The sequence below is a fragment of the Sebastes fasciatus genome, chromosome 7, assembly GCF_043250625.1.
Source record: "Sebastes fasciatus isolate fSebFas1 chromosome 7, fSebFas1.pri, whole genome shotgun sequence".
Classification (NCBI taxonomy): Eukaryota; Metazoa; Chordata; class Actinopteri; order Perciformes; family Sebastidae; genus Sebastes; species Sebastes fasciatus.
The window spans coordinates 5,283,511-5,305,581 of record NC_133801.1 but is presented as its reverse complement, the minus strand read 5'-3'; the positions used below and the strand labels follow the sequence as shown (position 1 = coordinate 5,305,581).

The 22,071-nt window shown below is 41.4% G+C and overlaps 2 protein-coding genes and 1 long non-coding RNA gene across 4 annotated transcripts in view; 2 read left to right on the top strand and 1 right to left on the bottom strand.

The window, feature by feature from the left end:
• gpr4 (G protein-coupled receptor 4) overlaps positions 1 to 22,071 on the top strand; it is a 208,793-nt gene that overhangs the window by 9,170 nt on the left and 177,552 nt on the right. The gene's annotated exons all lie outside the window — the stretch shown is intronic.
• Positions 9,607 to 19,306, bottom strand: LOC141771203 (uncharacterized). Its single transcript, XR_012594693.1, has 3 exons — positions 18,966 to 19,306; positions 16,305 to 16,417; positions 9,607 to 10,276 (listed from the first exon to the last, which is right to left on the bottom strand). It is a non-coding gene; the product is annotated as an uncharacterized LOC141771203 (long non-coding RNA).
• Positions 20,677 to 22,071, top strand: part of nova2 (NOVA alternative splicing regulator 2) — a 102,460-nt gene continuing 101,065 nt past the window's right edge. For both annotated transcript variants that reach the window (XM_074641168.1, XM_074641167.1), the window contains exon 1: positions 20,677 to 21,011. In XM_074641168.1, coding sequence (XP_074497269.1) covers positions 20,990 to 21,011 — 22 coding nt within the window. In that variant the 5' untranslated portion in view covers positions 20,677 to 20,989. The remainder of the gene's footprint in view (positions 21,012 to 22,071) is intronic.

Below are 22,071 nucleotides of genomic sequence, written 5' to 3'. Positions count from 1 at the left end.
ACGTCCTGGTCGCAACTACTTTGGATGTGTTTAGTTTAAACTTTACCAAAAAAGTGGATAGATTATCTGACTTAACTACTGCAAACAAACTCTATCCAAACAGACAATTCAACAATGACACACACTTCATGCGGCGATTGGTTCAAGTGTATGGAGATGTGAAAGGCAGGGTTTGAAACTCTCTCTTAAGCTCTTCTTTTTTTATTATATTATATTTTATACGGGTTGGACGACACGTTGTTCGACCTAGTTCATTGGAAGCAGATCTTAAACATAACCTACAGAATAGCCTATCAGTGAGTGCTACAAATGACAGATTTTCGACCAAGAACTCTGCATGTTCCTGCAGCACTGCAAGTATCACAGTAGTGGCCAGCAGGGAGAGCAGGTCTGGGATGCTGCCAACACAAAGTCACCTTCTTCACTCTTCACTTCGTCCTGTTCTAGACTTCCAGAGCTGCACAGCTAATGAATGCCATGAAGGACATGCTGTAGGATCTGTGCATGTGAGTCTGTGTGTACGTATCTATTTGCATGTATTTAAATGAGCACACTGTGTGTGATTGTCGTGCGTTTATCTTTGACAATGTGTGTGTGTGTGTGTGTGTGTGTGTGTGTGTGTGTATCCTCTCCATTGTTAGCCCGTACACCAGAGGGAACATTATATTTACGACCTGTCCTCATGGGGGCAGACACATTCACGCTGTGTTATACAGGACAGGACAGGACAGCGTGTTCGTATCGAAGTGTGTGAGAGAAAAAGGAGAAAGAGCAGATCTATAAAGAAAAGGAATGTATTTTTATAACACACAAGAATGAACATATATATAAAAGGTAAACTGTACCTGTGTGTTTTTACAGGTGTGTTACACTGCATGTGTGTGAGAGAAAAAGATGGAGAATAGGGAGTCCTCACACAAGCCTTTATGTTCTTGGGAGGAGAGAAAGGACATAACTCTCTCTCTCTCTGAGAGAGGGAACATTGTCTCCCGCCCTCTATGCTTCACTGGTCACCTCTGCTATAGGTCTATATATAGCAGCTCACCAGAGGCCAAACTGTCATTACCAACAGCTCACCTGATTATTATGAGAGTGATTTATTATCAGGTAGGGATACAGGAACACCTCCGGGGCAGAAAAGATGGTTGTGCTGTTATTTTCATGAGATATTCAGGTTCAGTTCAAAAACAAAAGGTAAAACTGGAGCAGTTTGGCTCCATGAAGCTAATAGTAACTGAATGAGATTTATGCACTTTCCTTCCCTCACTCTATTCTTACTGCTATGGCATACCTATAATTATTCATTCAACTGCTGCTAGTGGATACAACTAGCACAGCCAGAAAAAAAACTGGGTGTGCATCAGAACCCCAGGGACAGACTGGGACTGAAAATCAGCCCAGGACTTTGAGATGGAGAGGTTCTTTATGCGAGCGACCAGAGGCGCGAGCGGAATTGTTTTGGCAGTTTTAACACTAATACAGCCACCCCAGCTGCCACCTCAGTATACTGTATGTATATTATATGTATATTGGAAATTCACAAGAGCAAAACTTTGATGTCCGAGTGCAAGTGATGACAGCCCCGGCCTCAAGACTACTCATGACTTTTTTTCCTGACTCCTAAATGTGTGTGTAGGGTTGCCAAATTCCACTCGTAGAAGTATAGAACGGCGGCAGATGGATAGTGACGGGTTGTTTTGTCTTGTTTAGTAATAGCATCTCGTTTTAGTAAGGCTATAACTCAAAATGTATTCAGATTTTTGGGTGAGCCAGCTGCCTCGGGTGGCACAGGCAAACCCTGGCAGATCTGTGGCTCCGCCAGAGGTGGATCCAACAGCAGAGTTCAATTTAACAGAGTTAATTCAGACCTGTTTCAAAGCTGATCGAGGCTTTCTTACCCAGACCTGCCCTCAGAGCAAAGCATGCTTCTATTTAACCGGCATTAACTGATTTTTTGGCCCCACGAGGGCAGCAGAAGCAATCATCGGGTTAATCAATAATAAAAATGATCTTTAGTTGCAGCCCTCAACAGTCTGTTTATTCTTTACAGAAGCTTTATGAGATTGCACAATAAAAAACAGATCCCTTTCTACAGGTTATAGTTGTACCATCATTGCGTCATTTACAGGAATCTAAGGAATCCTGGTTGTTCCTCTGCTTGGCTAGTTGCACACTATGAAGGTTGAGCGCACAATGGTTTTCTTATCTCTCTGCTTTAGCTTCCCTCCCCTTCGCCGTTAGAAAAATAACTAAAGATTAAGATTTTATGTAACTTTGTTCAATTGCATGAAAATTGCACCCAACTAACCCTAACTGAAATAGTAAAGGAAAGACAACATTTGCTTAGTCAAATCAAATCAAATAATTTCATTTTAAAAGGTACGGGTATAATAGTGACCTGTTTGGGTTTACAATGAAATCTAAAAATATAAGATACACCAACAAGATTTGCTGATTTAAGTTCCACCTTGTACAAAAATATCCTCAGACCTTACATGAATCCTTCATTCCTATGAAATTAACTCTATGTAGCACTCGGTGAGCTGTTTATGCCTCCTACAACTGTGACCAATGTGACCCAGAATCCGTCTTTAAGATGCACGTTATAATCTAATTAGTAACTCATTCAGCTGTATTTCCATCCGTGCAGAGGAAGCAGGTCACCAGCCCCCCCTGAACAGCCCCGACGAATGTAACACAGTAAAAATAGACTCGCGTTGCTTTTGAATGCGAACCATGTATCGTGAACTGTGCAGGAGTCCAGAACAAAAGGCGCTAATTTCTGATTGACAAGCGTGTATGTTTTTAAATGTTATCACATGTTTGGAGAGGCGTTCAGGGTCCTTGTGGGCTTATCAAAGTCTTCTTAGCTGGAAACACCATTGGTTTGTGTGAAATCACCAGTGAGAATCAGATTTAGGTTCATACGGATTTATTGGACAACAAATACAGGATGTTGAGTCATTATACAGAGAGACGAATGGTAAGTTACTTAAATAAATAAGCATAATAGGTCCTCTTTAATGCACTATAAACTCCCTCTTGGCTGCCTACACAGCTCATTATTTATCACTAGCTTTTATTATACTCTGTATTGCATTTATAATAACATCACTTTTATACCCTTTCCCACCAAAATTAGCGTGTATATGCAGGTTTTTTTAAACGTGGGAAAACCTTCTAAAAATAGGCGATAGACTCCTTTCCCATTGCCAGTTCTGTTGTTTTTTGCTGGTGTGCCACGTTCAACGTCAAAACAGGGTTAGTAAAGAGTGAAAATGCGACGGTGGTTACTTCTTTTTATATCTGTAAATTATTCAGTCTCTCTTCAAACTCGGTGCAGACTAATTTGGAAAGATGTTTGAGCGCTGCTCGGACGGAGACGGACGGAGTTTGTGGCTGAGTAGACGAGGAAAGTGCCGGAAAAGGGGCAGAAATTAGCGTGTCCACCCGAGCGTCATGTTTCCATCACTGCTGATCGGAGCCGAAGCCGATGTGACTACTGCAGAGTCATTTGTTTGGGAATGAACGCTGATTGTAACCTTTCCCACTAAAAACAAAAGCCAGATGTTAGTGGGTGTTAGTGGGTTTTTTGCCCAGTGGGAAAGGGGCTTTAATTGTCTTTCTAGTGTTTGTTTTTTTCTAACTTCCACTTGTGGGGGAATAAAGATCTTGAGAGTTGAACTGTTGTGAATCTAGAAAACTAATGTGCCGGAAAGCCAGTGTCACTATAACAACCAGCAACCATGCGGTCATACCACAGCTGTGTCATAATGCATACGTAGAGGGGTTATATGTTGATCAATTTACATATTTAACTCTGTGTTATATGTTTGAAAACATATGTATCTAGACGTTGCCCCATTTTTTTGTTATAAAAAACACCCACTGTCTTGTATTGCAATACCCTTGTTAATAATGTGAGCGGGACTTCCTACTCTGGCTATGACGATGGTAGGAGCCATGAGAGCACATCTGGATCATGTGAGGAGGAGCTGCCTGGACACATCAGTCTCTCCAAAGCTGCTCAATAAATTCCACCATATTTATTCAAATAATCCACAACCTCATTATTCACATCCGGAGCCACGGCTCATTTGAAAAACAAATTCATGGGAGACTGACTCACACAGAGCCTTGAGGTTCATAGTAAGTTAAAAGAGGTCAGAGAGAGAATTGCAAATGAACATCCATAAACCATGTCCTCTGAGACCTGCTGGAGCTCCTCAACTTTTATGTTCCAGGCATTTGTATTATTCTACGGGCGTGTACACCAAACACAATAACATTTGTGTCTTCATTTAGCAGTGAGTTTATTTAACATTTAGCTTGTAATACAGCTATTATAATTACCCTCTTAACTTATTCATTTTAGGTTGTACAAACTTTGGTTCTACTCCTACTTCAATTATTTTACGTCTCCCAGAATGACTCTGAACAAGTTTCAGCTGTCCAAATTTAGTAATCAATAACCGTGATATGGGGGGGCAGTAGCTCAGTCTGTAAGGACATGGCAGCTCAAGTCCGGCATGGACCAGTCGGTACGGAGTGTGGACTGGTAGCTGGAGAGGTGCCAGTTCACCTCCTTGAGCAAGGTGCTTCCTACGCGGCAGCACAGCAGGACAACAATGACAACAATGCATGTCTGGTTCTGTGCGTGCATTTCGGGTCTATATACAATAACAACGGAGTGAACAAATGTTATTACCCCAAGGGGATAATAAAGTAGTTCTTTATCTTCTATATTGCCAACAGCTGGTATTTTAAAGGATGTCAGTTACCAAAATTACAAGCAAGAAAGGACGATAGAAACAACAAAAAAGTCCTGTATCTGCAGGAAGAGAAGAGTTATTTCTAAAGAGTGGCTGCCTCAACAGAAAAGTCCACAGCTTCAATATGTTCCTGCTGATTGCAGCTATAAACAGACCCGTGTCCATGTCAAGGTGAAACTGCTTCAGTGATTTACAGTTTTCCCTCCCAGTATTGAGCGGTGAGTCACCAAGCAGCCACAGTCTTAAAGATTCACAGGAGCTGGTGTCATGTCCTCTATCTCTGTGTGTGTGTGTGTCTGTGTGTGTTTCTTCAATCTTTGTGAGGACCAAGAACATTTTTAGTGGAGGAATGCTCACACTGAGCTGAGCAGTGATCAACCATGACTATTCCAGCTATGCTGGGACTGGGAAGGAATGTGCAAATATGCCTTCAAGACAAAGATGTATCAGCACCGTGGACAAAAACGGTGTCTGTTTGAAATACTGTCCATTACCAAGTGTGTATATGCATTTATAAAACAGGTAGCTCAAATCAAGCAATCTGACTGTGATATAAAACCCACATACCACTGCTGTGACGCGTCTATCCTTTGCACTTTCAGTATGACTCCGCGTCTGAGAATAAAACGTTAGACTCATGGTTGCTTAGCGACAGAGTCACAGGGGATAACTTCCGCCAACACGAAACAGGTTGCAGATACAAAGCAGCAGAGTTAGCTGCTGAAACCTGCTACAAAAACATGAACTTCTACGGAGGAGTGGACTGAGCCGTGCCTGTCTCCAGAATAAAATCCATCTGCTAAACGGCATGCGGCGCTACGTAAAGAGGAGGTTCCACAATGTTGCAGAAATACACCAACCACTGCCTCCACATCACCACCATTCAGAAACTATCTGATGCGGGTCTGAACAGAGAGATTTTGGCCGAAAGCAGATTGGCAACCAAAACTCTGGGACCAGAGAAACATCCTCGCCACGCCAAGCAACACACCTCCACCTAACAAAAAAAAGGCAAGCCGCCTAGTACAAGCAGTTATCAAAGTCATCTTACTGATGCTGGACAGTTTTCTCAGTGGTTGCACAATAAATGCCAACATAAAATAATGTAAATAAAGAGACAAATAGTGAAATCAATATAACGCTAGCCTGTGATGAAAAAAGAAATATGCTAGCTGCTATAGTGTATGTTCTATAGCAACCATCGTTCTTACAACTGTCTTGGTATGTGCAGGCAGGAGGGCCTATTGTATTCTATATATATATTATATTATATTCTATTGTGAACATCATTGTTTTATTATAAAAAAAACTATTTAAATTGTAATGTGTCTATAACTTTATATTGCCACACATGATGACCTTTTGATGACCTTCCCTTTGCGTTGGGCCGAACCCCCAGCTTACCCACGGCCTGCCCTGAGCTAATGCTTAAGTAGTAGAATGTGTGAAGCCTATTTCTTTGTGTGGAAACATGTACCCATGTGCAGGCTCACATGTAGCCTATGGGTCTGTGCTGGTTATCGTGTGACATGTTGTTATTTGATAAGAAGATAAGAGGTGAAGGGAAATGAAACAATGGCTGTTTCTGCTTTAGCTTCATGAAGTCATAATGTTCTGAAGTCTGACTCACGTCTGGCGTTGAACCTCCGTCATCGTCTCCTCCACCGTCTCACCGCCTCCGTAACAATCAACCTGTTAGAGAGAGAGAGAAGTCAAGGTATTATGCACTTGTGTACAGCCTGGCTCAGATATATAACGTTTAAACTGGAATACACAAAACACTTCTTTATGATGAATTGGGAATTATTTTTAAATGAAACTGAAACAAAGGTGATGTTATTTTTTTATACTCTGAAACTGCAGTTTAAATTGTGTTCTCAGTGATTTAAAAACAGGGGTTAAAATGTTTGATATTACCTAATACGTGACACCTGCAAGCCAAAAAAATACTAATTTCCAAGTATTTATTGTGACCATGGTATAAGATTATCACATAGCCCTCTAAATCAAACATTTCTAAATATCGTGGACATCCTATAAAATGCTTTAATTCCCTTAAAGAGTTTTAATTCCAGAGTAATTGTGTTTTTAAATGACTTAAATAACAATAAAGAGACAATTCAAATTAAAACCTCTAAATAGAACCTCAGAGTTTCTTATTGTGCCTCAGATTTCTGGTGAAAGAGAAGAGGAAAAAAACACAACCCTATATACGGGAGTAAGAATGAATTCATTGTTTCTTAATGTTTGGTTTCTCGTGACATTGTTGTGTCATTATCTCATGACCATGTGACCTGGAAAACATATTTAACATCACATGACTGTCTCGCTGTTCAATGTGTTCAATGTCTCTGTTCATAAAGAAGGATGTATGTCAAGAAACCAGCAATGTTGGTGATGTAAAAGAATATTACTGCACATATATTATATGTGTCACATTTATTAGAAGGGTACATTGCAAACTATACCAAATAAACAATGCATTCCACTGATCTACATTCAATCAAATGGTGGGAAGCAACATTAACCAGCAACGGTTTGAATCAGACACTTTTAGAGTTGAAGTCTGAGCCACTAGCTGGAAGAAACGTTTAGTTTAGTTAGTCTTCCTGGGGTCTGACACAGAAATCCAAAACAATTTCATACATTTTATACATTAAAACATTGCATAGAAAAATCCCTGTACTCGTATTACCTTGTATAAAAATGATGCCTCCAAATTCCATGCAGTGAGGTATACATAATTAAAACCTTAAGACACCACATACAAATAAAAACAAATAATTTAAATATCAGCATGCCAGAAAAATCCTCAACTGTTCGTTCATGCAGTTAATTACATTAGATACTCTTTTAATGCTTTCTTGAAAGTGTCTCTGGTATTTGTTTTGGTGACTTGATTTGGTAAAGAGTTCCATCATGTTATAGCTCTGTAAATAACAGTATAGCTTTGAGGAGATTTGATCGCGGTCTCAGTGGTAAAAGATATCCTGAACTCGAGCGTTGCATTGAATTCCCTTTAATGTTTATATCTCATAAGTACCTCCTTCATATGGTTCTTTAAACAACTTAAACTTTACAGCAGAGGAGGAAGTGAAGAGCTAGTCCAACACGAGACCTCCTATATTTAAGAATGAATTTAGAAAAGACTGATGGTACAAAACGGAGGTAGTAGGTTTAATGATGTTGAAACATTTATAGATAGTCTATTATTTATTTGAAACCTTTATTTATTCACACAGTAAGCAGGTATTGGGGTAATGTGGGGCGTACCACTTTTTTTTATTTCTTTTGTGGAGATACTTGTCCTAGCTTGGCAAACACCCTTTCAAAGGGCACAGATGAGGCAAAAAGCCGACAGCAAGCTTGTACAGACGAGGGTCGATTAACTTCTGTCTCTCCCGGTATTGAAGTGGGTCCTCCAATCGTCTGATATTCAGTTCAGACACAAACCGCTGGACGCCCACAGTAGCGTCAGCTGTCACATTCTGTCTTCTCCTTAACTGCAACACACTGTTGTCCAGATGACGCCACAGTTTGTTACCTGAGTTACAGACATTGTTTGAGAGTGTAAGTCATCCAAAAATAAAGATGACCTGGGCTTTAAGTTCAGCTTCCTGTGATGTTGATGGTGGTTCTGATGGTGATTGGAGGGTTTGAGAAGAACTAATCATGGCGGCAAATTCAGATTTTAGCCTTTTTATTGCTTCATTGGCTTTTGTAGGATTGAAAAGTCCTCTGGCTTTGAACCTAGGGTCAAGTAGTGTTGCAAGTGACCTGATGCTCATGGACTGCAGTGTGTGTAACCTCTCTCTCAGCTGCCTTATGAGATGTTCTCCCATTTCCCTGCAGCTGCCATGTTTGCCATTTCTTCCTGTAAAAGCAATGCTTCTTCTCGTCTGACAGCTCCACTGTGGCATCGTTAAAGGAAGACAGCAGAGAAAGGTACCCACTAACACTGGTGTATTCATCAGATGTCAGTGTGTAGACCGGATAAAGCTGCTCCCCCGCTGGCTCTCTGAGCTCCACCAGACAGTGCTGCATGTGGAAGGTGCTGTTCCAGCAGGTCTCTACCTATTGAAGCAGGGCGTCCCTTGCTGTTTTACCTGTGCAGGCTTCTCCCTTAAAATACAGAATATAATTGAACTGTCACAGCAGCAGTAACACAAACACAATATAGCATTATCAAAAACTGTAATAAAGTAAAATAACATACTTTAGCAGTAGTGCTGCTTCTAAAATATCCCACCAGCTTTTTCTCCTTGGCCCAAATGTCAGAGAGCACAGAGGTCACATGTCAAGAACCTTTTTCACAATCCGGTTCAGTGTAGGTGCCTCACTCCCCTGCCACATCAGATTAGCAGCACCATCTGTAGCCACGCATGTAACCTTATTAGTTATTCCCCATTCCTCCATGAGGGAGGCTTCCACACACTGTGGGCCCGGGGGAATTTTAGTCCTCCTAATACAATTGAATTCAGGTTACTGCCAGGTAGGCATCCATGCTGGTGTATGTCCACATGTCGGAGGTAAGGCTCACTGAAGCCACCTTCTGCACTTCAGCTTTGGCCTTCTCCTTTTATTTGTTATATTCGGCCTCCACCTCCTTTGTAGTGATATACTGTGTTTCCACAACTCTGCAATGAATGTGATTATAATGTTATTATTATTGAAAGAAATGATGGATATAACAAACAAGAGTTTACTTTTTCAACAACGCTCTTCTCATTCGCTAAAACCCCGCTCCTGAAAATCCCAAAACTGCTTTGCTGCTTTTTGGTTAAATATTGCAATTTGCTTTATTATTTCACACCTCATCTAGTAGAATAAAACTAAACTATTTTAGGTTAAATGAGAGATCCTTTGTGACAGCTTTAGCCTGATTTATTTTCACTTTAAACTGTGTTTATTTCCCAGATTTCCTCATCCATCTTTTGACTCGGCACAGTGATCAGTCACAGTGGCAACGCATAAACAACGGGGTCAAATGTCAATACTACAACAACAACGCATTCACTTTTGTTTATGTAATATAAACCAACGCAATTTAGTAACTACTTAAGAATTTAGACAGCTCAGAGATCAGTCATTTTTTATGAAGAGTTGTGCAAGTGTCCCTCTTCTGTCGGCGGGTCAGACCATTAGCAGTCGTGACCCGGTATAGCTTCAGTTATCTCGCGTTTACTTAAAATGTGTCCGACGCCCTCGCTAACCCCCGCAGATGTTTCCCGACAGGCCGCTGAGCTGGTGGTCTGTTCCCGAGCGGGAATCCTATTCTGATTGAAGAGGAAATAAGAAATTGAGCCCTGAAGCGTAACGACAGCCCACTTCCTGTTAACAGATAGTCCCCGTGGTGGTGACAGAGTCCAGCGTCAGTCCAGCTGCGTCAGCACAGAGTCTGTGAATCTGGGGCTGGGATTAGAGACCGGGAACAGAACGAGCACTGACGACTGGTCGGAGGTCTGGGGACTGACACTTGCTTTAGGAAAGGAGCTCTTTGTGGCCTGTATGGACAAAAAGGACAATTGAAGTGACCAGTAAAGCTTTCAATGTATATATGAGCATCAGAGTATTGTGTTCAGACACACACTCACACCACAGGAGAGCATGGGTGTGTCACTTTTCAAGGTCACATAACACCTCGTAAATGGAAACACCCATATTATTGTTGGGAACCACTGCTGAGACACAGCTCTGTTACACATAATCTGATTGAGGGATTTATTTAAAGATGATTATACATATTTTTGTTGGGTGAAAAAGTTCTAACTGCAGTATTCATGTGAAGCATCTCACTGTTCTGTGAGCTGTCCTTTTTCAAAAGCAGTATACAGCTCTGTATGTTTTTTATGTAAGGGATAATGTACAGCGAGCCGGTCATTGTTGTGAAAGAAACCCCTTCAGTGTAATGAGAGACCTCTCCGCGGTGCGGCATCGCCCTGTCAGGGTTTCTTTTACAACAATGACTTGCTATACATTATCCCTTACATAACAGCTCTAAAACTAACTAATTCACACAACATATCTTTGTTTGTTTAAACTGATAGTTCTAATCAGACCGTCAGATCTAAACCTGAGGATATACAAGATTCAGGGGTGCTTTTCATTACGCTGATGTGTGTCCTCGATTTCTCTCCTTGGCTCCTCTCCTCGCGTCTAGTCCTGCCACGGGAGATGCGATCGGAGGAGGCGAGGAAGAGATGCGTGGAGAGAGAAGTCGAGGCAACAGGCATTTAATTACTGAGACATCCTCTGAGCCGTCATTTTAAAGCGACGTCAATTAAATATGACGTGTGTCACAGCTGCATCAGCTGTCCTCTGTTACTCCTCATCTCCTCGAGGTACATTTAAGGGATTGGAAGATCCTCAATGATGGCGAAGGGGGGAACTATTTCCAGGTCACGGGAGGAGAGAGGATGCAAGGAAGCATAAGTTAACATAATGAAAAGCAACCCCGGTCTCACTTACTATCTTCTGCTATCTTTCTGCTGTTGGGATTTGAACCTATAATAGTTCCAGGCAGCAGTGGCGGGAACCTCCAGGATGTTTTATATCCGCGGAGCTGCGACCTTTGTTTATGAGCGGATGGTTCAGCAGGAATGTCTCCAGACTGGACCAGTGTAAACCAGTAGGAGAATGTCCAAAGTAAACAGCGTTAGCTCCAGAAAACAAACAGCCTTAATCATCTGCAGCTGAGACGGGCAATAAAATCTCATCCCCATTCACTGTTTACTAACTAAATGTCCCTTCAGATGGAGCTCTGGCTATTCTCTGATCAGTGACTCAGCTGTGGTTTATTTTCTATTCAGAATTATCTAATCACTACGCCAATAACCAGGCTTATTTTCAACAAGTGATAGGATGATATTATTGTTGTAGTTCAGTCTGCACTTCCTGTAAGTATTTTGCATTTTCAACCTTCGTAGTTTGTAGGGTGGGAAATTTGGCTTTTTTTCCTCTTTCCAAATTCCTAAACTGTGATTTGTGAAGTGAAAATAGTACCACACTTATATCTTATATTTGCAGATACTAATTTGACCTCAGTAGAAATAAAATCATTGCTTATTCAAATATACGTAAAACAAAGATAGCTATGCAAAAATGCCAAGAGGAGCGTCTTTATTATTGGAAAAAAACACAACTTCATATTCCAATATATGTAATTTATAAATTAAGGCATGCAACTTATCCATCAAATAACTTAAAAACATACTCTTGATGGTAACGTCCTCTGTGAGCGCAGATTCTCTGCTCCATAAGAGACAAGTGTCTCATATGGAACAAACTTTCTCACGGTACCCAGACTGGACCGATGCTGAACAAACAATCTGGTGCGGTAAAAGAATATCATCTACGTGACCGCCGTGTTTACCTTCCGTCAAGCTGCATCACTTGTTGACATGAAGAGCATTCATGTAAGGGCATTAGACTATAATCAGATTACACTTTTGATTGAACAAAATGTTCCCCTTCACTGAGGGAGAAAAGTATCATCAGATAATTTACAAATATGCAACGTGAACCGTGTGAATCCGGCTGTAGATGTTGATATTAACTCAAATTACAGTTGGTTTATCAAATTTGTATTTAACCTCTTAAGCCCTCGGACGCTGGAAGGTGTGGTTCTCCTAGACAGACATACCCAGAATAAATCAAGAATAGCTCCACAACTACCAGGTCTATATGCATGATCTTGGTCTCTATGGATCGGTAAGACCTCAGAGAATTCATCCCCAGTGTCAGTAACATTGTGACTGTTACTATGCCTGAGTAAATTGTGATGAACTAAAGGAAAAATGTACGTTTTTGAATTCATTCAGCAACTCCTCTACAAAGGTTTTAGTAAGGATAGGACCAGGCGGACCCTCCATTTGGCCACTTGGATAAGTGTGCCAAATGTAAAAGGGAATCTGGCTATAAAATACTACTGATAGTCACTACAGGAGGCGATGTGCACACAATGGAGCCTTTGGCCATGACATTTCCCCCTTGCATCATCACATTCTACCATTGTGCACAGTATAAAATTAATAAAAAACAAATACATATTTAAAGTTATAATTATAAGTATAATTGTGACTCCAAATAGAGTAGTTTTATTATAATAATGAAATATGATCAAGTAAAATGTAGATAACAAATAAGATCAATAACAATTTAAATTAGATAACAAAATATATCAATAGAAATAAATAATTATAAAGTAAAAATACAAAGCACGTTGATTTTGTAACTAAAATATTAAAATCATTGCCAAACAAACATTGTTTGGGAAAAAAACACTTGAGTGTTGTTTTAGTAACGTTAAGGCCTCGTTTTTTAGAAACAATTCGGAAAAAAGACCACCACAGCATTTTATGGAGTTTTTAAAGGCAGTGTTTTAACACACAGCTAAACTGAACCCGGTACCGGGTCCGTCAGGTAAAAGAGGTTAATATGAAACTGTTGAAAAACGTATCCTCTAAATAACTACATGTTACATTCCTAACAGTGTTGCAGTGTTGTTCGAAGTGAGATATACTATATATACACTCTGGCTGAGGGAGTTTTACACTGTATTAACACAAACAATAGCCATTATTATAGTAGTTACATCCTGTGCTTTTGTTTCTCATCTCTGCTCCTGTATGATCTTTCTGCAGCACTCTAACTCTCACATGCAGTATAGGCTATAATCTACTGTATCAGAACAAGAAAATAAATGGTATTTATCAAGGACAAGGTAATATGTTCTATTATAAGTCAATATTAAAACAAGTTCAGTCTCTCTAATACTAATGGAATAAACCACCAGCATCTTTATCTGCAGTGCTGCACTCAGTTGTTCAGTTTGGATACATGAAGTGCTGAAACTTGGACAAGAGCACCATCCAGTGTCTGCAGAGCACAATGACCACTTCATGTTAATCACCATCTAACTTTATGTTCAGTCAGTTTGGATTCAGTTTCATAAGAAACTCAGGATACACAGCTGTAGTAGTAAAAGTAATTGAGGTAGTCGTGGTTGTAGAATCAGCAACTGTATTGCAGTGATACTATATTAGTGTCATTAGTGAGCAGTACTAGTAGATGTCTTTTGCTGTATATAGTAATATAGTAGTTTCTATTGCAATGACAATAATGGTCCAGTCAGGGTTCTACAACTACAGTATGCATCACAATCCTGTACAACTCAATCACATACAGTATCAGTAGGCCTGCCACAATAATTACATTATCCACTTAGGGTACGATATATGGACATGACCTTGATCATCTTTGCTGACGTCGATATTGCCCGTTGTGTTTACATGCATGTTTGTTTACATAAGAATGTCACCAACATTTTAGCCAACATGGTAACAGAACCGGACGGTCTATTTAATTTATATAATTTATATTTTAACATGGCGGCCGACTCCGTGAAGACGCCCCGCTCCCTATGTAGATATAAACGTCTCATTTTAAGGTAGCGAAAAACACAACGATATGTAATTTATATATAATACACACTAAAAAAAACATACTTATTAATATTATATTCCATTTCTGCCAATAGATCCCCCTTAATGCTACACACTGGTCCTTTAAGTGCAGCTCAGCTTCTATAGTAGTAAGATTTGACTAGTATTGATAAGTGGATATCGTGTACATAGCAGCAGACCGCATCATGCACAAGTAGTGGCTGTATTTACGGGCAGGAGTTACTGTGCAAAATGATCCTGCTGACTGCAAACACAAAACCAACTCAGTTCAGCCTGCTGCTCTCATCTCCACACTGGGAACTTGTGTCTTTTTCAGATACATCCTTTGCGAACCTCTTTGCTATATAAAAGACATTTATGTTTCCGTCCATAGACAATCCCTAATGGATTTCCAAGATGCTGCACAGCTGTGGTTGCTGAGAGATGTGGGATGTAACTATAAAGCTTCTATCCTAAAAGTCGCTCTAATATCACCGACTACAATGCAACAGCCGTAATTTCAGCGTCCCTGAACAAAGAGAATAATATGAAACACACAGAAACACTGTTGACCATAATGAGCGTCAGTCTGCTGCAGCAGAACAGTTACTGTGCTGGCAGCCGGCCAGACACATGAGCTCCCCCCTCTTCATCAACGGCTCTCAGGAGCGAGCCATATATTTAATATGGAAATGTGTCCTATTCTTTCCAATGTCATTGTGGAATAATGGCTGCTTTACCTGTCTCTTGGCTTCCTATGCTATAATGAATCAAGTGAAACAACCCGAATCCTTGGTTGTCACAGTTCACCGCATGCTCATCCACATGAGGAGAAAGAGATTTGTATTTTGGGGGTTGAAACCCAAATGATTTAGAAGCAGGACGTTATTTATCCTTCTTTCCTCCCCATTTATTATCTCTCTCATTTATCATCTCTCTCTTTCTCTCCCACACTCACTCACATACACTTAAACACTACAATTATGCTTTAGACAACTAGCTGACGCCAGAGGGGCCAAATTACAGCAAGCTTCAATAAGTCAGTGATCATTAAAGCATTACATTAACAGTTTAAGAGATCAGGGCAGATTTGGGGAATGCCAAGAATGATCATGAACGGTAGAGAAACACAAAGGGGAGGAAAAACCTCGCTCATACATGTGCAGAGACACAGTGTGGAGAGAACAGTGTGGATTTATGCAAAAGCTCATAAAACTCCACCCAGACGTGGTGGAATGATGGGTTTTCACTTAGCCACCCCACCATCTGTCTAAAATTACCATAACACACACACTTATATACACATTGCATCAGCGATTTGTCTTTCCAGTGTTAAGTGTTGTGTATTATCCGGAGTTACCGGACCACACTGTTTGCTGAGTGTAGATTTTTAGTACCACACAGTGAAATCCATTCATCTCTATTGTACTGATACGGCAGCAACAGACAGTTCAGATCTAGGGACCCACATTAAACCCCCCGAGACTCATGATCCAGACCAACTTTACTGACTTTCAGAGGCTGTAGCATGTTCAGTTTTAGAGCTAGAGTGAAGGTACTGATATCATATGAAACTAGAATGACACTCGGAGAGCGCAGACCTCCGCCAAGGTGCCCGAGTACGATTGCCCCCCCTCTCTGTTCAGCTTGCCCCATCATCCACATGTATTTTTGTTTATGTTGAGATCAGCTGTACGTAGCGGAGCAGCATAAAACACTTCATTCAAACTGGACAGAAACAAAATAAAACTCACCTAAACCGTCGTCGTTACTCTTTCCAACAATCACCAAGTGTGCTTTGGTCGAACTCAACCGTAATTTCACCAAGTTTAATGTGAAAAAACGCCGAATCTACAGTTCCTGAATCCCTATCATGGTCCGGATCGCCACCAAAATCTAATGGATTGTGCATTGTGCCACACCCCAACCCTCCAAAAAAATTTATTCAAATCCATCGCAGACTTTTGGAGTAATCCTTATAACAGACAAACAAACCAACAAACCAAAGCCGGTGAAAACATAACCTCCTTCCTAGGCCTTCAGCCTTGGCGGGATAACTAGAAAGCCAAATTAATCCATTGGTACCAACCTGAGCTGCATTTCAATTAATCTTCAGGTTCCCAGCTTTCAGATGATGTACATCACTTCTTTGTGACATCTACTGTTGACCCGCTATCTCCCCCTAAAGATCGCCTGTCCTCCCTAAAACAAATAAAAAAACGGGTCTATTGTGGGTGTCAGAGGGTTAACCTAAGGGTGAGTGAGAAATGTTCTTTTAATTCATTATAATTTGTGTAATGTGACCATTTACGATTATAGGTTGGGACGTCTTTCAACTCTGAATCATTTGCACTTTTGAGATATTGAATGATGAAGATTGTAATCATAGCTGCCCCTCCTCTGGAGTAGAATGAGGAAAGCTTTCTTCTAACAACAGCTGGCACTCTGCTTCGGTACAGTAGTTTCTAAAAATACACACGCACTGATTTGGAATAGTAATTAATTCTTAAATAACATACAGTTATAATCCAGTTTCCTCGGTAGCAGTCGGGTTGTGTCGGTTTTAGTCATAAATCTTAGATGGCGACGAAGCAGGAAGACTTCACATCTGTCTCCTTCCAATCTCACAGAGTGGTCGAGTCTCCTCTTCTGCATCGACTCTTCTATTGATTTCTGGGACGTATAACTGAATGAGTGCCGGTGGGAGGACAATTATGCAAAGGGGGGGACGTGGGAGGGGACAGACTGGACTGTGGAGAAAAGTCCTTCACTTCCACTGTTGGCAAAACCTGAACAATGAGCTTCAAGTTATGTAGAACGTTTTGGAAATGAATGCTTCAATGAGGTGATTATTATAATAATGCCAACCGATACGGGATTTTTGAGGCCCGGGCGGATATTGACATTTTAGAGGGAACATTTTTGACATAAATCAGATCCTCACCATACTGGCCCTGCAGTGATCCCTTTGTAATATGATACTAATGAGATGTGAACTTATCCTTTAAATTATCACAAATACATTAAAATGTATTTACAAAAATTATTAAACTTAAGTTTTGTAAAAAGTACTTAAATTGCCGCCTATAAAACATTAGCGTACTGCATTTTTTTATGGACATCTGAAAACATACAGCATGCCAAAACCAGTATATCAACTGTTAATAGGGAAATTATGCCAGTCACTGTGTAGCGTACTGTGGTTTATCCAAAATACCCAAAATAAGAGATGTGTGCCAGACAGGAGAATAATCATGATCCTCATCCGGTCACTTTAAAATGATTGATATATGGAGAGAGAGAATATTTACGTATTTAAACCAAAATAATAATCAAATAAACTGGTTAATAATCAAACACAAAAGTCTCATTCACAAAATGTCCTTTAAATCTAATCAGTTTGTATGTCCTTTTTAAATCAGAATGAATGCAGTTCAGTTTGGAGAGGGTGTGTGTGTGTTTAAAGGACACATATCATACTCACTTCCAGGTTCATACTTGTATTTTGGGTTTCTAATAGAACATGTTAACATGCTTTAATGTTCAAAAACACAATGTTTCTTATACTGTCTGTAGCCCTGTTCAGGCTTAGCATTAACATGCGTCTTGTGATCCGATCACAAGTGGACAGCTTTAAGTACGTTGGTTCACACCTGGCATTAGAATGCGTCTCCACATGCGTCGAGTGACCACTTGTGATCTCGCTTCCCGGCTCTATATGCAAATAAACACGTAGTAAACACACGGCTAATACAGCAGACGTTGCGATGTAAGATTACAGGAATGTCAGTACTAATATCCTACATATTCGTGAATTTGGGTACATTTTATTAACATCAAAATATAGGGTTATTGTCTGCCGACGGTCCCCGGGGACCTCCGTGCTGCTGACACCGCCGCCACCTTTGCCAGACAACAGCGGGTAAAGAGCTTCAGAGAGCCGGGGATGAGAGAGAGCGAGCAGGCCAGCGGGTGTCAGCTCCGTGCAGAGCACCCGAACAAAAACACAGACACATTACCGAATGCACTTTCCATGCCCAATCCGATAGTCTGTAGATATGTAGCCTATAGATAAGTTCTATTTAGATAAAATACAGTTGTACCGACAGAATACAGTAGAGCACAGGAGCTGTTACCATGCGGCGACGCTTGCATCTGCCAGTCTATTCGCAAGAGGACCGCAGTGACTCCGCGGATCACAGCGGGAGTAGGCGGTCCTTAATGTGGCTCAGGACACATTCGCGTACACACTGCGAAAAGAATGTGGCCTGAGCGCACGATCGGATCTCAATGCGTCCTCAATGCATCTTGAGTGCGTTCACGTCTGTACTTACAGCTGTCCACTTGTGATCTGATCACCCAGGACGCATGTTAAAACCAGGTCTGAACAGGGCCTGTCTGAATATACCTGTATTCACCCTCTGTCTCTTTAAGACCCCCTCCCGAATAAAGCCCAGTCTACTCTGATTGGCTTGATAGAAACATATGGTGCACCTTTGCAAAGTTAGTTCTCAAGCTGTGGGTGATATATTCGAATGAGCCTCTATATGACAAAGGAAGGGGAGCCAGATCTGAATGGTTTGTTGAATTACATAATTTCTGATCTAAGCAGCCCACAAAAACTGACTGGGTTGTCTTATTTCACAGTACTCCAGATCCCCAAATGTATGCAAGCACTGTAAAAAGTGAATTTCACATGATATGTCCCCTTTAATGCCCAAGGAGGGTAGAAGATGAGTAATGCATTAACCTGAACAAGCAGAAAGCAGAAGCCTGGAGAGCTACAGGAGACTTATCTTAACTTTAAAGCTGAGTGGTCCACAGCTGCATCCGAGCAAGGTCAAAGAGATAGTTGACCAAGATTCATCCACACCTGCTCTGGGATCAGCACATTTCCAGAAGCACTTTGTTGACCAGAGAAGTAAATTCAGCCAGTTCTTGGAACAACTCAACTGACACTCAGTCTACTTTTATATTTATGTCACTGTTTTTCTTTATTTAACAAAGATGTCCAGAAACTGGATTAAACGTTTAGTGATTCTCCTTCTTTAGCCACTCTCACTTCTCTTTCTGTTCTCCTCCATGCTTCCTGTTTTTGCCCTCCCTCAGCAGCTCACAGGTGTGTCTCATTTATCTCATCACTTGCCCCTCCTTCCTTTCCTGTCAAGGTTGAAAAGGGCTATTCCGTACTTTTTCTTTCCCCCTTTTCTGCTGCAACTGTCTTATTTGCCCATGTATGAATGATAAGTACCAAAAGATACATAGAAGTCAGTTACACCAGTGAAAATCAAAAGAGGATAAAAACTGAAAAACAGTAACTAGAGTAAATTATTAGTGCTGCTTTCCTAGCAGACTACCAGCAGGAGGCAGCAGAGGCCCAGCAGCAGATTTGACATCCTGAATATCCATTTAGCTGCAGACAGCCTTGACCCAGTGTTAGAGAACACCCAGAATACTGTACGTACAGTACGAAACCCTGCAGGGAAAACAGGTGTGAGCAGGTCACACCTGCTGAGGATGACCTTGTTCTGAGAGAAAACTCATTTCGCAAGACTTCACTTGAATTATCGGAGGAGAAATTAATAGTGACAAATGCTGATATAATGACCTGAAATGTTTGCTTGAATGTTTATCTCATTTTGTGTGCCAGGTGGAAGCTTCTCTGAGATTTGACGCTCCAGCTGGCTCGTGTCTGTGCTCTTCTTCTCTTTTTGCTTTTGAGTTTTTCTTTGTCACATAACTGGGAATTCCAGACTTTGGTTCCAAACTGAAAAATCCATCACTGGAAAATCACCTCTTCCTAACTGGTTCCATAAGAGTAAAACATTTGCTGTTGGCCGAACTGAAGCTTTTGCATTCAGATTATGACATAGTGGGAAAAACTGAGTTATGCTGCAACTGTGCTTCTTCCAAGTTGCATGTGGTGTTAGGAAGGATAACTTGTGGCAACTCTGAAAGCTGCTTTAGGGTCTCTGTCCAAAGCCCAACATTAGTTTGCAGAACCAAAAACCATCTCACCAACATCTGCTCATAGCCCCAGCCTAATAAAAGCTGAAGAATGCTGCTAGTCTGTGTGCTTTACTGCTTATGGGGCTACTTCACTTTTTCCATATGCTGCAGCAGCAGCTTGGACGGTCTGGACCTTCACCGCTCAGCCTCCAACTGATTTTGTCTCTGCTCCAAATGCATAAATGCATGTGTCCAGCTGAAACCGCGCTTCACTGTGTGCAGAGTGGCTCATACAATTAGGTGCCGGCGTCCAGGCCTTTTGTCCCTCTGAGCAGCGCCGGCTATTTGCGGTGCACAATCTGTTTCAGACTGCAGCCTGGGATCCATCTGCCTCACATTTGCCACGTATTTCCAGAGCAGGAGACTGGCTCACCGGTGCATTTCTCATGGCGATGTGAAATAGTGTGAGGAAGCTGCTCTGTGCGATTCTCTCTCGGTGTGTGTATGTGTGTGTGCCTGTGTATGTGCTTGTGTGTGAGTGCGTGTGCACACAGGCAGCACAATGTCACCTTGACTACAATCTACAGGAGGCAATGAGGGCGCACCGCATCTGTACGGCACTGGACAGAGGAGGAGAGAGGGAGTAGAAGGTATTTGCGTGTCTCTCGGAGCGTGTGTGAGAATATGCCAAATGTGTGAGTGTGTATGTGTGTGTGTGTGTGTGTGAGAGAGAGAGAGAGAGAAAGACTGAGGCGGGTATAGCTCTCTCAGACAGCTCACAGTGCTGGAGGATCCCTCTTCACATCCAGGCAGAGCGACGCAGAGATGTCAGGCGCAGCACACACAGGTGGGTCACACAGCAGCTGAGGGGACAGGTGAGACAGGCCGGGTGCTCAGCTTTCATGCTTCCTCGTAGGGGCTGTTTTCAGAGTCAGAAGTGCATTATGGTCATGCAAAACTACCAAACATGTCAGATTTTAAAAAATTTGTTTTTTTGTGGTGCAGGTATAGAGGCTGAACCGGCCTGCAGGTCTGGCCTAAAGGTCATCAGTGTTGGATCAGTGTTGGTCAGGTGCTTTGGAAACAAAACTGTAATTTTTTCATTGTGGGGGAATCACAAACAACCACACATATAAACAAAAAAAATAGATTCTTTTAAAAAAATAATGCTATTTTTTCCACTTTTATAAAAACAATCTTTAAACTATCACCACTTTAATTCACTTGCTGATTTCTATTTAAATTGAAGCCAGAGAAGGTGTGTGCGAGCTCTCCTCCTGCAGCTCCTCCAGGTGAGTGTGAGGCTCTCTCGGCCTGCTCTCAGCCTGCTACAGACCTCCACACAGCCGCAGAGGGACCTCCAGGCTCCTCTGGTTCAACCATGATTGCATTGTGCTGCGGTTGAAGCGGCTGAAGCGGAGTGAAGAGCCGCTTCAGCCGCATCCTCTCCTCTCCATCATGTGACTCCACCACCGGGCGAATATATCTGTGTCCTTTTCGTTTTGACGGAGAAATGCAGCCTCTGCCAATCGAGTCTCGACTGAGGCGTCTCTCTCCCTCTCATGTCCTCGCTTTCTCTCTCGTGATGCCTTCACGTGCCGTCGAAAATTTGTTTATGTTTGAGTTGAGCTCAAGAGATGATGTGCTTATTTGATGTAGACTTGGTTATTTGTTTTATTGTGTGCTGGAGGCCATGACATGGTTAAAGATCATTGATGTGTTGTAGTTAATCTAATTAAATGACTACTATATAGCTATTCCTAGTAAATAAAAAGAAACATGCCCAAATAGACAACACTATTCCAGGAGCAACTTTTTATTAAGTCATTTCAGGCTTTATTTCCTTTATTTCCTGTGTGCTGGAGGCCACGACATGGTTAAAGATCATTGATGTGATGTAGTTTAAT